The sequence below is a fragment of the Eptatretus burgeri genome, chromosome 8, assembly GCF_056783735.1.
Source record: "Eptatretus burgeri isolate ZD-2024b chromosome 8, Ebu_testis_v1, whole genome shotgun sequence".
In the NCBI taxonomy this organism is placed as follows: Eukaryota; Metazoa; Chordata; class Myxini; order Myxiniformes; family Myxinidae; genus Eptatretus; species Eptatretus burgeri.
The window spans coordinates 9,001,269-9,016,643 of NC_140968.1; the positions used below are offsets into that span (position 1 = coordinate 9,001,269).

Genomic DNA, 15,375 nt, shown 5'->3' on the forward strand with positions numbered 1-15,375 from the left:
GCTCCGAAGACGACTCTTGCGTAGGGCATCAGTTCATATGGGGCTGCTCCTGGGTGGTGGCAGTTGCAGATTTGAAGCAATCGAGCTCACACTGTATGAAGGGAAATTCATTAATTCATTCATTGGAAGCATGTTCCACAGTGCGTCACTGCGTCCACTTTACACTTGTACTCCAGGGGCCTCCGTCTGGCCATCCCCAAGACAAATGCCTGACCCATCCCCATCACTTAAGGATAGGACATTCCAGACACCCCACCGAAGGGACGCCTCAGATTAACCTGAGGAGACTTGTTTTGTAGACAACACCTCAGCACCACCACAACACACATGACAGTGTGTTTTGTGGTGGTCGGAGTACAAATACCACCATCAACCTCCAAGGAAAGGAAAGCAACTGCAGGAGGATGTCTGCAGATGCAGTTGGCACCAGATATGGATGGCTGTTGGCTCACAAGGAGCTCCTCTGCCCTTGTGGCAGCTTTTGTATTTAATCCTGCTGGGTGTCCATGAAAGGGAAATGAGAAAGAAGAAAAGGAATAAGAGGTTCTTCCCTTCCATGTCTTTTCTGCTTGTTTTAGTCTTGTTTTGTGGAGCCATGCTGTTACTGTTGATGCCTTTCCATTTTTGTCTATGGACATTGATTATATGCTGATTGATGAAACAATAATGAGGGTGGGAGTGGTGGGGTGGCACTTTAGTTTTTGGATCTTTCATTTTGTTTGCAGTGCCTGCTGGTTGCATCATTGCTGTGAGTGTGGCTGTGCCGCTAATGTAGTGCCCCCTGTATTTTCAAGAAGAAATTTGGAATTTTGTCAGCGTGCTAGTGATAGCTCACCTCATCTTCGAGAAAGACTCCATGGGATCTTTAATGTCTCCCAACTCATGCTGTGAGAGGGGATGCCCATTTGAACGTTCATTTGAAGGACGGCACACGTTGATCCCTTTCCCAATCTGTGAAACACCATGGTGACAGTTTATTGTCATGTCGGGATTCAAACCCAAGCAAGACAACTCTGGGTCAGTGTGCCTACCTCAAGTCCATCCTGCAAAGCCCTGCATTGATTGGATAAAATACAGAGAAAAGAAAATAACGTACAAATCTGAAGACGACAATGGTTCACGAGCGGTATTTGACGATGTAGATAGTTACAGAAGTCAAGGATGAGACAATGTGATAATGTTTGACCAAGTTATAAAAATGATCAACATGATGTGGTACGAGTGACAGGTTATTAGCTGCAAAATGTCGAAAACCCGGTTTTGTTCAACAACTTTAAAAATTTGACCTTTGCATAACCTTTAAAGGTCACAAAACAATGTTGTGGACATTAAAATAAGGAAACAGGATACGTGCTTTTGCTTTTTGGAGTTAGTTCGTTGAAGAAGGTCGAAACCCCTTTTTGATTCTCACAACTTTGAAAATTTGACCTTTGTGAACTTTAAAGGTCAAAGGTCAAGGATTATGACCTTTGGTGCAAAACTTCCTCTGGAACATTCCAGGAACAATATAACATCATCTTGGCTATATGGAATTTTGCACTCCTTGGATTATCCATAATTTGATGAAATCAGCGTCAAAACAGACTTGAAGAGGGCGCCACGGGCAAGGTGTTCGAGATGGAGCAAAATGGTTTCAAGACTTTAGGTGGGGAATGACCTCAAGATTATGCATAAAAAAATATTGTCATCCTTGCTCTCAAAGTTTGGGCGGTCGTATGATTTTTATGTCAAAATTCACAATTTTCTTCATAACCTTGGGACAAAAATGAAAAATCGAGCTCCGTGGGGCTATGCGGTGCCATTGGGCTAACGAAATACTGAAACCCCTGCCAGATTCGACAAACCCCCGAGGACGGTGTTTCCCAAACTTTTTTGAGTGCGACCTAAATCCGGGTGTGGTGAAAATCTCGCGACCGAAGTTTCAATCAGCATCTTTTTCCACGAAACATAATATCATAATAAAATCAGGCAACCAGCGTTCATACATACTATATTAGTGCGAGAGGTGTAATTGCAGCTTCGTCTGTATGATGTATTCGATGCGGGGTTCGATCTTGCTGAGGGCAATGCGCATGTCGTGGCCGGGGTCGAGGTGATTGCGCGCCTTGGTTTTGATGACCGGCAGCGCTGAAAAGCCTTGCTCGCACAGAAACGTGGTCGCAAACGGGAACAGAATATTCATGACTTCGGCGCCGATTATGCACTTTTCTTTCTTGACCGCAGTCCAGAACTCTCCAAGTGACGCTTTGGCGTAGAGTTGTCGATGGAAGTCATCGTGATGCAGCTCGATGAACTGTTCCTGCAGTCCATGGACATCCTCAGACAGGTCGTCAACCTTAGCCAGGAACGGATTCCTGATCCAGTGCTGGGATGCCAGATCTCTGTCCGGGATGTAGCGATCGAACTCGGTGATCAGGTTCTCCAAATGATTCACCAGGATGGGCTTGATCGCATCGAGCGCTCCAATCTCGTCATCCTCCCACTCCTCCAAGTACTCGTTCAATGACTGAAACGCCGCTGTTCTTCCGCGCTCCAGTTTCCCCTTCCAGAGCAGCAGCTTTTCCTTGAAGGCCGACAGTTTCTCGGAGAGCGTGATGATGTTTTGATCCCTGCCTTGCATTGATGTGTTCAGTTCATTCACTGAGGCGAAGACGTCGTTGAGGTAGCAGACTTTGAGCATCCAGAGCTTCTCGTGGAACCGGATGGCATGGCGATGGTTCTTCTCATTGAGGAATATCTGCAGCTCTGTTCGTAGCTCCACTACACGACGCAGGACCTTGCCGCGGGAGAGCCATGTCACACTGGAGTAGAAGAGGAGATGTTGGAATTCAGACCCAAAGTCAATACACATCTTCTTGAACAGGCGAGAGTTCACAGTGCTGGCTTTGACGAAGTTGACAACGGCGACAACCTCTTGCATCACTGCCGAAAGATCCGGCGACAGATGTTGCACAGCAAGGTTCTCGCGATGCAAAAGGCATTGGAAAATTCCGACGTTCGGATTGACTTGCTTGAGTCGCGCAGTGAATCCCTTTCGAACACCAAGCATCGCGGGAAAGCCGTCGATGCACAGGCTGACAGTTTTCCCAGCTCAGGCCTTCTTCTTGTTGGAAGTTGTCCATGACGTTGAAGATATCGGCGCCAGTTGTCGTCGTTTTCATTGGCGTGCAGAAAAGAAATTCTTCCTCGAGGTCCGTCTCACCCTCGTACCTCCCAAAAATCATGAGCTGGGCGTCGTTTCCGACATCTGTCAACTCATCGAGTTGGTAGCTCCATTTTCCCGCCTTCTTCATGCGGGCCACCACCTGGCCCTTTATATCTCGATGCGAAAGGTCGACGATGCGGCTGCGAATCGTGTTTTCGGATAGCGAGATGGACTGCATTTTCTTGGCCGCGTCGCCGCCGCAGACGAGTTTGGCCATGTCCATGGCTGCGGGCTTGATGAGCTGTGCGCCGATCGTGTGTGGCTTCATCTTCCTTGCGATGCACTGTGCGACGAGGTAGGATGCCAGCGTCACTTGCTTGGCGACCAAAAGTGCTGGATTCGTCGCCGGCTCAAACCGGCTCTGCTTCAGAGCCGCTTCTCGGCGCTCGAAAAACTCACGATCCTTGTTGACGTGCTCCACGTTCTTCGTCGCCAGCTGCCTCTTCAGTTTGTTTTCCTTCAGCGATTCACTGGACAGCACTTCAAAGCACAACACACATTGTGGCTTCACAGAACCACGATCACTGATAGAAGTGAAGCCCACATCCAAAAATGCTTGCTTGTAGGAACGCTTTGCCATCCTGCAAAACGAAATAGGCGACGAGGTCAGTGTAGTCAGTGTAGTCAGTGTCAAGGCTAACTGACACAAAACACGCAACGCAATGTGGAGCAGAAAACTGCGCTGCGCAGTCCAGCCAGCAGGGCAGATCACACAAAACAGCGTCTCGACTTGTCGGTCAGCTAATGTGAAGTGACCGGACTGAGTTCGTCACCTCACAAAATTACTTCGGTTGCAGAGAGAGCGAGTAATTGGAAAGGCGAGCTGGCGAAATGATTGGCCTGCAGTTGACCGTTTTGGGCGGGTACAAAGTACTGAACGGCAAGAGTAGGCAGAAACGGAAGTGTCGCTGCACCTCGGGCTGAATTATCGAGTGGAACAGTACCAAACGGCACTGTCCTACGATGTGGCGTTTGCGCGATTGCCTTTTACCCGCTTGATTTATATTAAAAAAAAAGTTTGCCGGGGTCCTCGCGACCCATTTTTGGACCCTTCACGACCCACGTTTGGGTCGCAACCCATAGTTTGGGAAACACTACCCTAGGAGAAGATGCTAATTGAAATCGGCTACCCCTAAAAACGCAATTCGTAATTTTCTAAGTTCGTGACCTTGTGACCTTTACCTTGGGATGAAAATGAAAAATCGAGCTCTGTGGGGATATGCAGGTGCCATTGGGCTAACCAAATACCGAAACTCCTGCCAGATTCGACAAACCCCTCGGAGAAGATAAATTTTTACGTCAAAATTCGCCATTTTCTAAGTTCGTGACCTTGTGACCTTGACCTTGGGATGAAAATGAAAAATCGAGCTCTGTCGGGCTATGCAGGTGCCATTGGGCTAACCAAATAGCGAAACCCGTCAGATTCGACGAACCCCCAAGGAGAAGATGCAAATTGAAATTGGCTACCCCCTAAAAACACGTTTTTTGGGCGTGGCTACGCCCATAACGAATATAGTAGTCACTTATTTTTTTTGTGAAAATATTTTTTCGTGAACCAACAACCTTTCCTTTGTTAACATAAGCATTGTGTCCCTGACAGGTCATCGGTGAAATGGACAACTTCTTGGAATGGCTCCAATCACAAGGCGTGAGAGCAGAAACAGCCCAAGCAGTGATCAATGTACTTGGAGTTGAGAATCGGAAGGTTCTTCGAGTTTGTACAGACTCTGATGCGTTGCGAACAGAGCTCCTCTCTCTCGCCAAAGAGAAATTTAAATTTTCAATGTATGCCGACTTTTGTAAGTTTGTGAATTCTTTTTTGAAGCCGCAGGCTCTCCAGCTTGCAGGCTCTGCTCTGTTGGGAAGTCTATTCATCAACTTGGAGAATGTTATTCAAGAACTTTCCAGTTTCTGCAAAAAGTTTATTGGATTCCAAAATGTGCAGCTGGAAAATATTCCTGGTTTCCGTGGAATCGGTTTCAGTGATGTCTGCAACCTCCATGATCAGGATGATGGATTAACACCCAAGTCTGGTATGTCACTATTTTATACACCTGAGCATGTCAAGAAGTACCTTGTTGTTCAACCATGAATGTGGTTTTTCTTGCAACTTAAGGAATCTCTTTTGGAACAATTTTGTTTTGAAAACGTTTAGATTATTGATCCACAGTGAATGTTGTTTTTGTGTATGCATTGTCGAGGCTCGAATGAGAGCGAACACACACCGTACAACAAGGTGGGCAAGAGACAATAGTAGTGGAGAGGGAAGGGGAAGGGCACAATCTGAGCCGAGGTTTGACAGCAAGCTCTCCACCTTGTCAGGAGAAAAACAACACAGAGTCCAGTAACAGTTGGGTGCGATTGGGTACAGTGGGTCCAGAAAGTGATGGGTTTGGGACACAAGATTTGGAAGCAAACACGCAGTTTCTGCATTCAGCCTTTTCACGTGCAGTGTCAGCTGTGCGGCTATTTGAAGTGAGGGAGGGGATGGAGGGGGAACATTCACCAGAAACAGATTTGATTAGATTAGATTTGATTAGATTAGATTTGATTAGAAACAAACAGATTTGATGATTAGATTAGAGGGAAAGAGGTTTGAGAGTTCAGACTTGAGAGTTCAGATGAGAATGATGTTGTTTTCTGGCTCTCCCAAGTGCCGACGCACATTTGTTCCGAGCTTTATGGAAGGAACTGAGATGACCCTCAGTTGGATTTGCTTTCCATGAGGCTTTCCATTTTTTTGTTCTGATTCACATTCAATTCCAAAGTGTTCAGTGTTTAACAGCATATTTTAATTAACCGCATGTTGGAAGTAGTTTGTTTACCACTCGTGTTGGCATGGATCGTGTGAGAAACATTCCATGGGAAAAAGGATTCTGTTGAACAGATATTGTTTGGGCTGTAAGTCGCAGCTTGGATTGGGAGATCTGACAGGATGGAACGGATGCCTCAGATCTTTGAGGGACACAGTGAGGGACAGTGTTGAAGGCTTCGAATGGGCTTAGGCTGAGAAGATGTTGGTGGAAGAGGGTGGGATTGTTGGAATGTGGGAGGGGGTGAGATGAGAGGTAAACTGAGAGGGGCAGGAAGAGTGGGGAGCTGAGATGATGGGTGAGTTGGCGGGTAGCTTGAAGAGGATGGCATGAAGGGGATGCAGAAAGGGGAGACATGAAGTGCAGGGATGCTGAAAAGTGGGACACGAGGAAGGACGTGGGCTTGAAGTCGATGTTTTGGAGAGCTCTGACACGGAGGGGTTTGACACTGCAAAATCATGTGAACAGGATTTGATTGTTGTGTGCAGGCAACCTCTGCAAACAACTTCCCAAGATTCCCACACTTTAGTTTCTGAGATGAACATCGGGGGATGGGTGGATGGCATTTTTGTTCAATGCACGGAGAAAGGTCGAGTTGCAGCAAGCAGAGGATGGATGACAGAAGCAGCATTTCCATGAGAGACAGTTTTCCAAAATGTGCCTGTGCTGAAGACGAAGAAGATTAAGAAGACCACGTTGGGTGCTGATGCCAGTGAAACAAGGGAAAAGAAGCATTTCAACACATTTTCAACGAGAACGGGAACTCGGTAGAGCGTATACCTTCGCCGCCGCAACTTTTTTCCGGGCACATTTGAAAAACGTCCATGACGTCACAACCATCAGTCCGATGGACATCAAATTTGGTGTTAGACATCATTGAGGGCAGTCCAACAAAATGGAATGATAAACACTGAAAAAAATCGAAAGTTTAAAAATGACGTCATCTTTTGACGTCATTTTGACGCACTTCCAATGACGTCACCACCAATCGCGGACTACCATCCTGAAAGCTCTTATTTCACGGAACATTTTAACGTTGGTTTCATGTCAATAGCTCTATTAGATCTGAAGTTATGCCTACAAGTATATTTTGACCTTGAGTGTGACCTTGACCATGACCATAGAGTTAATTTGCAAAACCTGTTCATAAATAAGCAGATATTTTGGTACTGATCATAATGCCTGGATTTGGGACAATTTCCTTTACAAATTACATAGATATTTGAATATAAAATATCAGGACATTTTAGCCACAATTGAAAAACGTTATGTTCAAACGTCAATGACGTCACAACGGTCAGTCCGAACGACGTCAAATTTGGTGTGTGACGTCCTTAAGCTAAGTCCTACAAAACGGTATGATCAAAACTGATGAGGTCGAAAATTGAAAATTTACGTCATCTTGTGACGTCATTTTGACGCACTTCTGATGTCACGTCAAATCTGACACCACGTACCCGAAAGGTATTTCGTCATGGAACAATATGGCGGTGGTTGCATGTCGATAGCTGTCTTGTGAAGGAAGTTATGCTCAAAGGTTTGTTTTTGACCTTTTCATGACCTTGACCTTGACCTTTCACCCGATCACTCCCAAAATCTAATCAAATCGTCCTTGGATAATCACGAATCATCCCACCAATTTTCATGCAATTCGGTTTAATACTTTCAGAGTTGTGCGAATAACAAACAAACACACATATACACAGCGACCAAAACATAACCTTTCGCAGAATGCGAAGGTAATAAAGGAACAAGCATTTTCTTCAATGGGCGTAACACTTGAGGGTTGCAGTGGGTGGGGAGAGTGTTGGGGGTGTTTATCCAAATGATACGGAGTGTTACACAGTTGGGGGGTGGGAGTGGTGTTTCCAATAGTCCCTGAACACAAGGAGGAGCAACAACTTTCATTTGGAAGCCATTTTGTTTCCATCAAGCACGGCACGTCGAACCTGTGCCAGTTACACATGATCCGGAATGTGTTTGTTTTCTAATCAAGCTGTCTTTCTCTGCACGCAAAATGTAGGTTATGTAACTTAATGCGTTTTTTTCGTTGTTCTTTCCCACATGTTAGAATCTTCAGACAGAATTGATTCAACCTTAATACATATTACAGAAACTGAGGCAAAATGAAGTGTAATGCCTGGTGAAGGTTCACACTTATTGCCTCATTCGAGGTAGACAGACCATGTAAGTAGAATAAACACATTGGTATTGAGAGACAGAATTGATAAATTCAAAAAGTGGAAGAAGAAATGTGAAAGACAGAAATGGAGGGACGCTATCCACACGAGAATTGCACACCATCAAGGGATTTGAGAGTTCGAGAAGATAACAATTGTGAGTGGAAAAAAAAAAGAAAAGAAAAGAGAAAAAGCTTTATTTAATTGTTTGATTGTATCCTCTGTCTGAAGGCAGGTCCTTGGCTGCTTTGCAAAGTTGACACTGGGTGGTTTGCCATGACCTTCCCAGCTCTTCATTTCTTTCAACATACTGTGAACTTTTTCATGAAGTACCGTTCCACTGACAACATGCATACAGTGATTGTAACCCTTCATTATTTTCTATTTTCATTCCATCTCTCATCTTTCATGTTGTCTCTTTTCCACAGCTCGTTAATACATGTTTAGACGTGATCATTCAAAAGCGGAACATCCACACCGCTCGGGCTACTCGGCAGTACTCGATTCCGCCTTGCCAAGGAGCGAAGCAACTGCTTTGGTGTTTTCCAATCTTCCATTTCTGATTGGTCAACCAATGGTCATGATTTCCACATCAAACAACCTCACCTCAGTTCACAAACTTGGTTTCAGACCAAGTCACTCCACCTTCGACATGCTGCTTCCACTCACCCAGCAATGGATGCAGGCCTTCAATGTCAGATCAGAGATTCGAGCCGTCTCTCTCAACCTATCTCATGCTTTTAATACAGTCTGGCATCCTGCCGTCCTCTCCAAACTCTCTGCCTACGGCATCCAAGGCCAGCGCCACACATGGCTTCCTGACTCCTCCGTTCCAGAAGTCAACGTGTGGCATTCAACAGAATATTTTCATCTCCTCTCCTGCTTGCTGTTGGCTTAACTTTTTAAGGTGATGGCTTAAGATTATTGGGTCTTGAGTTCAAGCCCCTGTTGTGCCGTTGGCGCCCTGTTGATGTAACACCAAGTGGGTTGACTCAGCCTGTCGTCTGGAGCACCAGCTTCCTGGTAACATGGGGCAGCGCATCTGCGGCACAGCTGCGATTATTGAAAAATGATTTAACCAGCAGCCATGGACTGCAAACGAGTGAACCTGATATTCTATTCATTGTAGGTCAAAACGGATCAGACTCTACTGAACCACTATTGAATAAACTAAACTAGATCGACGTGCATTTAGAAATGCCCAAAAAAAAAATTGAAATTTTTTTGAAAAAAAAGGTGCAAAATTTGTTTTTTTTCCTCCTACAAATTTTTTTGGCGGGGGGGGGGGGGGTTGGAAATCACTTAAAACATGTGGAAATGCAAAAAAAAATTCAAATATTTTTCAAATAAAATCTAAATTTTTTTTGAAAAAAAAGTTGCAAAATTTTTTTTTTTTTTTTTTTTTATCTAACAAATTTTTTTTGGGGTTGGAAATCACTTAAAACATGTAGAAATGCAAAAACAAAAATTCAAATATTTTTTCAAAATGGCCGCCATAGCGGCCATATTGGACTTTGGCCACATATACTTCATCCCCCCAACAAGTTTCGTCGAAATCTGTCCAGGAGTTTTTCCGAAATACTGTTCACAAACAAACAAACAGATAAACCAATGTCACCCGCAGGGTGAACCGTATCTTGCCAAAAGGTGACCATGTGTGACTTCTTTAAGGTCACACTGAGGTGAACAGAGCTGCTATCCACCAGGAGCGACTCCTTGAGGAATATCTGCCTACGAGAGATTCCGATGAGAATCGTTCTACAGAGTAACCATGAAAAATATGCTTTTGCCTCATAACGTCACCAAATGACGTCATAATGTCTCAAGCTTGACATATCTAGAAAGCACTCATTGAGGTGTTCAATTTGAGGTACGACACGATATGGTTCCAAAAACTTGAAAATTTGACCTTGGGGTCAAATATGTTTGACCTATGGCGCTAACCATGAAGGTCAAGGCCAATCGCCACCAAAAATTAATCAGCTGAGCGCCAGACCATGAACTATATTCCCATGAAGTTTGAAGACGATCCGATCAAAATTACTCAAAAAATAAGGGTTTCGTCGACTCCTCTGATTTATGACAAAGTGACCTTGACCTTTGACCTTGACCTTCAAAATTGTGTGCACTGAAAGGGACCTCTATAGGCCTCTGATATGCGAAGTTACAAAAATTTCCAATGATAACTGTGCTCTGCAGAATTTTTTATGCGTGATTACAGACAAACAAACAAACAAACAAACAAAAAAACATACAAGCTGACTCACATATCTTGCAAAAACTTCGTTTTGGAAAGATAACAAACAAACAGACGGGTGAAAACAGTAACCTCCATCCATCTTCGATGGCGGAGGTTAAAGATTACACAAAATGGAAATGAGGGAAACCAAGAGGTGGTTTTACATCGTACTTCACTGGACAATTTAAACTCCAGTGGTGCAGCGTTTCGCAGCTAACTCCACACTTGATGACCAAAATCAATCGTTAACGACTTGTCTCACCCGTGTGAACATTAATATTATTATTAATAATATTGTATCCACTATTATTATCACTCCTCAGATAGTTGGGAAAAATCATCCAAGGGCTTGACATTTTAAAAGCCACTGGAGCAGATTGTATCCCTGCAATTGTCCTGAAGACATGTTTGCCAGAATTGTCTCCTGTTCTGTCAAACCTGTACAACTGATGCTTATCAACGTTTGTTTTCTGATCTTTCTGGAAGTTGGCTTCAGTTGTACCTGCCTTTAAAGTGTCTGGGGAGAAACCTGATCAATCCAAATGTCAGCCGATCGGCTTTCTTCCCATAAGGAGCACAGTATTTTGAATGCAACATCGACGAGCAGGTTATCACTTTCTTGGAAGTCCACAATCTCTGAACTGATGCTCAGGATGGATTCCATAATTTCCGATCAACTGGTGATGTTCCTTCCCTCATAACTGAACACTTGAACGAGGCCCAAGACTAGTGCGGCGAGGCCAGACTTGTAGCCCTTGACATCTCCAAGGCTTTTGATAGGTTGTCACAAGGGTCTCATTCACAAGTTGCAGTCGCATGGTATTCCTGGGCATCTGTGTGCAATCATCTCAGAATTATCACAGATCACCAAATTTTTGTGTGGCATGAGGGTCAATCTTCTGCAGCCCATATCATTCATGCAGGTACCTCCCGGGTCTGTGTTCGGGCCTTCGATGCTTCTGCTTTGCAACATTTACGTGCCACACAACATTTCATCTCGGCAAGCCATGTATGCTGATGATGCAACCAGATACAGAACTTATCCTTGCTGCCTGCCTGCTTCATTCCACCTGCAAGCCAGCGTCAATCCAAATTGGGATATTGAGAATGTTAGTAACTGGGGAAAAGACTGATTCATCAACATCAATCAAAAGAAAACTCACCTAATATCCATGTCCAGGTCAAGATACCCCTCTTTTCACAACCTGGTTGTGGCCCAAACACCATTACAACAAGAGTGAGAATTGCTTTGCAATACATGTCCCCAACTGTTGTGATATTTTCGAAGCCCAAGAAGGGCATAACTCTGTGGAAAATTGATGAAATGCCCTGAAACTCAAACTGGTTATGAAACTCATCATCATATGGCCATGTTCCAAATTTCAGTTGACTATGTTGAAGAATATGGGGGAAAAAAAGGGGGCAAAGTTTGAGGAAGGCTTTGATGGGGTTGGTGTAATGTGCAAGGTTTGAGTTGGTCTAGTTCATGGGAAATATTGAGGTGGTGGGTGTGGAGAAACGTTGAGAGGATAAGGTGAGGAGGGATGTCGAAAAGAGGGGACTTGAAGTGGAGGAATGTTGATTCCAATTCCAAATTGGGCAACGATAGTCTTAAGAAGAAGAAGAGGATAGATGATGGTGAAGGTGGGGTATTCTTCATGGAAAACAAGAAAAGTGAAGCATTTTTATTCAATGAAGAATTTGAAATGCTTTTGAAAATGGAGAAAAGAATGGAAAACAAAACAGTGCAGGCAGAGGGAAATTCAAGTGGAATGAGATTTCAATGGAGTGGAATTCTTTTCTTCTTTTTTCTTTTGAAGAAGTTTTTCAACAATTACCTGGTGTTGGGTTAGGGTGTTGGCTTGGGATCCTATGAGTAGGGTGAATATACTGATTCTGGCTCACTTTTCCCCATGTTAATGAATGGGGGATTTTCAGCGATTCATTTTTTTTCCCCCTAAAAAGTAAACCCCCTTTTTATCCCAAGGTATATTTATTTGTCTCCCCTTTTAACCTTGGGACACTTTTTTTCAAATAATCAATGCAAGAAGATAAAGATTTGTTCAAGTAGTAAAGTAGTAATGTGATTTGTTAAAGGTGATTCTAAAGAAATATCTGAAACATGAAAGCCTCGGGACACTCTTTTTCAAATAACCAATGCATATTGTTTTGCTCACTCATTGAACCTATAAAGATTTGTTCATTCTCAAATTCCTTCGATAGTTTAATTTTCTTTGCACAATAATCCCCATCTAAAATATTTAAAAATGAAACATTTGAATCTTTCTATTTTTTAAGATACCCCTTTTGTGCCATTATGAAATGATAAACTTCTCTTAATGCTCTTGTTTGACCACCTCCTGAGCCACATATCATTTTGAGATTATAGTAAATTGTTTTTTCATTGTTCAATTGATAACCATCAAAGTTTTCAGTCCATTCAATGATATTTTTTTTTCTTTACATCCTCTAACTTACTAGTTTTTAAATTGATTCGCTTATTTGTTTTATTTACCTTTGTTTTAGTTATTTTTTCAATTAGACTTATTTGATATTTTTCACATTCATTATGTTTTCCATTTATATACCAAGACTGAGATTTTCTCCACTCTTTAGTTTGATTAATACTTGGTTTGGCCATTTATATATTGTGAAAAAACGTGACAGTAGCCCTTAAAAAACCCAAACCCATCTTCCCATCGTTAAAACACAATCTATTCTATACACTCTATCTTAAAAGATCCATATGGAACACAATCTATTCCATTATCTAAAATAAATCTCTTATCAAAGGCTCCTAATGCCTTTTTATTTACTTCTTCACCATATATGTTATGTTAATAACTTCTTATTGTATTCATTTTCCTACATTCTTCTTTCTTATTCATCAAACAATTATAATAATTTCTAAAAGTTTTTGATTTCTTTATTACATATTTCTTTATTCCCTTTCACCTCTTATCAATCTGATCATCATACTTATAAGCATATGCCTTTGCTCTCAATCCAATAAACTCACTCATTACTTTTCCACCAAACTCATCCTTAAACTTACCAATAACCTTTTCATTCTTTCTGGAAAATAACTCGCCCTTCTTACTAAAATTACTTGTATCATATACTCCAATATTTTTCTTCATATCTTTATAAACATCGTCAGTTTTTATATCGAGGATAAAACTATCAGTGTCCATATACAACAATGAAACATTTTCACCATACTCTTTCTTTAAGCCATTATACAAATAATCATACATCAATATCTTTGATAAATCAAGAACTGCTGTTCCAATATAAATTGGTTTATCCATTACAATACTTTCCTTTTCCATATGAATAGCAGAAAAGTTCTCTGAAAAAACCTCTTCTCTCTCAAAACTTGGTTTATTTATCAATCCAGAAGCTTCTTTCCAAGATGTTGCAAATCTAATGTTTTGCCTGTTTCTACCATTCTCCATTGTCTTTCCAAAGACAGCATTATTAATCAATTTATAGAATTCCCGTTCAAATTTTACTTTTGTATTTGTTCTCATATCTGTATTGAATTTAATATACTTTTTCATCCAAGGACTTTGTTTACATTTTACCAACTCTCAATCCTTTTCTCAAAAACTGTTTTGAGCTTCTCTGATACAAAACATATCCCTCTTTATCATAGAATGTTGTTTATTACTTTTCTGTTGATTTGCCTTTAATATTAAAACTTTTATGAAAATCACTTAACCATTCTTTCTTTGGGGTTTCTTTCTCACATGCAAAAACAAGGTCTTTATGCTTATTATGAAGATCACTCGGGTACCTCAAATCAACATCAAAATAATAACTTTCTCCTTCCTCATTCAATTCCTCTTGAGAAGAAATAACAATATTCATCAAAGCCTTTTCATAATCCTTTTCTTCCACCCACTCCAATTTACCATAAGGCAGAGATTGAGACATTGCCCATCCATACAAATTATTAGCATCAAAATACATCAAATAATCTTTTTCTAACATCTTTTTCACTATCATAATTTGGAAGATATTTATTATTTGCTTGAGCATATCTTTTTGAACATACTTGTGATATTCCACCTCTCTTTGACTTCTCAATCATCAAAAGCATATCTACATCACTGATTAAATCTATATCTTATTTTGTCATTTTCAACATTGCACTCCAAGCCAAACCAGGAGCTGTGAAATCGTGGGCAGGATCTAATCCATAACAATTTTTATTTTGACAGAGTGATCTAAAAGCTTCAAACACATCAGCTAACAATACATTTGTTTTTACATACAAATCATGATATTCTCCAAGGTTCTTTATCTTAAATATTGTTACGTCTGAGGGGGGGTATGCATTCAAAGGGTAATTAGGATGTTTAATTAGGTATGCCATGCTGTTCGAGTTTACCAGGATCTCGATGTAATAAGTAGCAATTCAGTGGTGCTAAGTTGTCTCGTAAATGTCCATTTCTTTAAGGGGGAAATGATAATTGTCACGTAATTAGATAGGGAGACGGGTTAGGGTAAGTGTGTTTGCGTAAACCCTTTTAGTATTCCCTATAGGCTTGCCGTGACGTAACAGGACAGTGCTATGGATGGCTCTGCCCCGTGATCACGATTGGCGGAAGGCGACGGCGGAGGGCCAATAAAAGGGCTTGATTGGAAGTGACGAGGACTCGAGTATAAAAAGGTTCTGTTCAGGAAAAGAAGCAAGAGGAAGAGTCATAAAAAGAAAGCGTCTGGTCGAGGCTATTGATCTCTGAGCGCGCTCTCTTGTTGCGCTGGTTCGTTCCTTGATTCGTCGTGTCTTGTGGCCTTGCTGTGCCTCGTGCCTCACCTCGGTTGGCTCTGGAGTTCTGCTGGCTCGGAGTTCGGGACCGAACGGCGGGCGGACCTGCCTCCCTCTCCTGCTCGCATCTTGGCGCCAGCACTGGCTCCCTGGCGGCTGTG

At 42.2% G+C, this 15,375-nt stretch overlaps 1 protein-coding gene and 1 pseudogene across 2 annotated transcripts in view; one reads left to right on the forward strand and one right to left on the reverse strand.

Moving 5' to 3' along the window:
- LOC147021055 (uncharacterized) overlaps nucleotides 1-15,375 on the forward strand; it is a 92,909-nt pseudogene that overhangs the window by 5,539 nt on the left and 71,995 nt on the right. Inside the window, exon 2 of the transcript XR_015061315.1 lies at nucleotides 4,806-5,238. The product of XR_015061315.1 is annotated as an uncharacterized LOC147021055 (transcript). The remainder of the gene's footprint in view (nucleotides 1-4,805; nucleotides 5,239-15,375) is intronic.
- Nucleotides 1,994-3,785, reverse strand: LOC147021056 (zinc finger BED domain-containing protein 5-like). The gene is made up of 2 exons (XM_085893554.1): nucleotides 3,080-3,785; nucleotides 1,994-2,922 (listed from the first exon to the last, which is right to left on the reverse strand). The coding sequence occupies exons 1-2, from the start codon at nucleotides 3,783-3,785 to the stop codon at nucleotides 1,994-1,996; spliced, it is 1,635 nt and encodes a 544-aa protein (XP_085749680.1).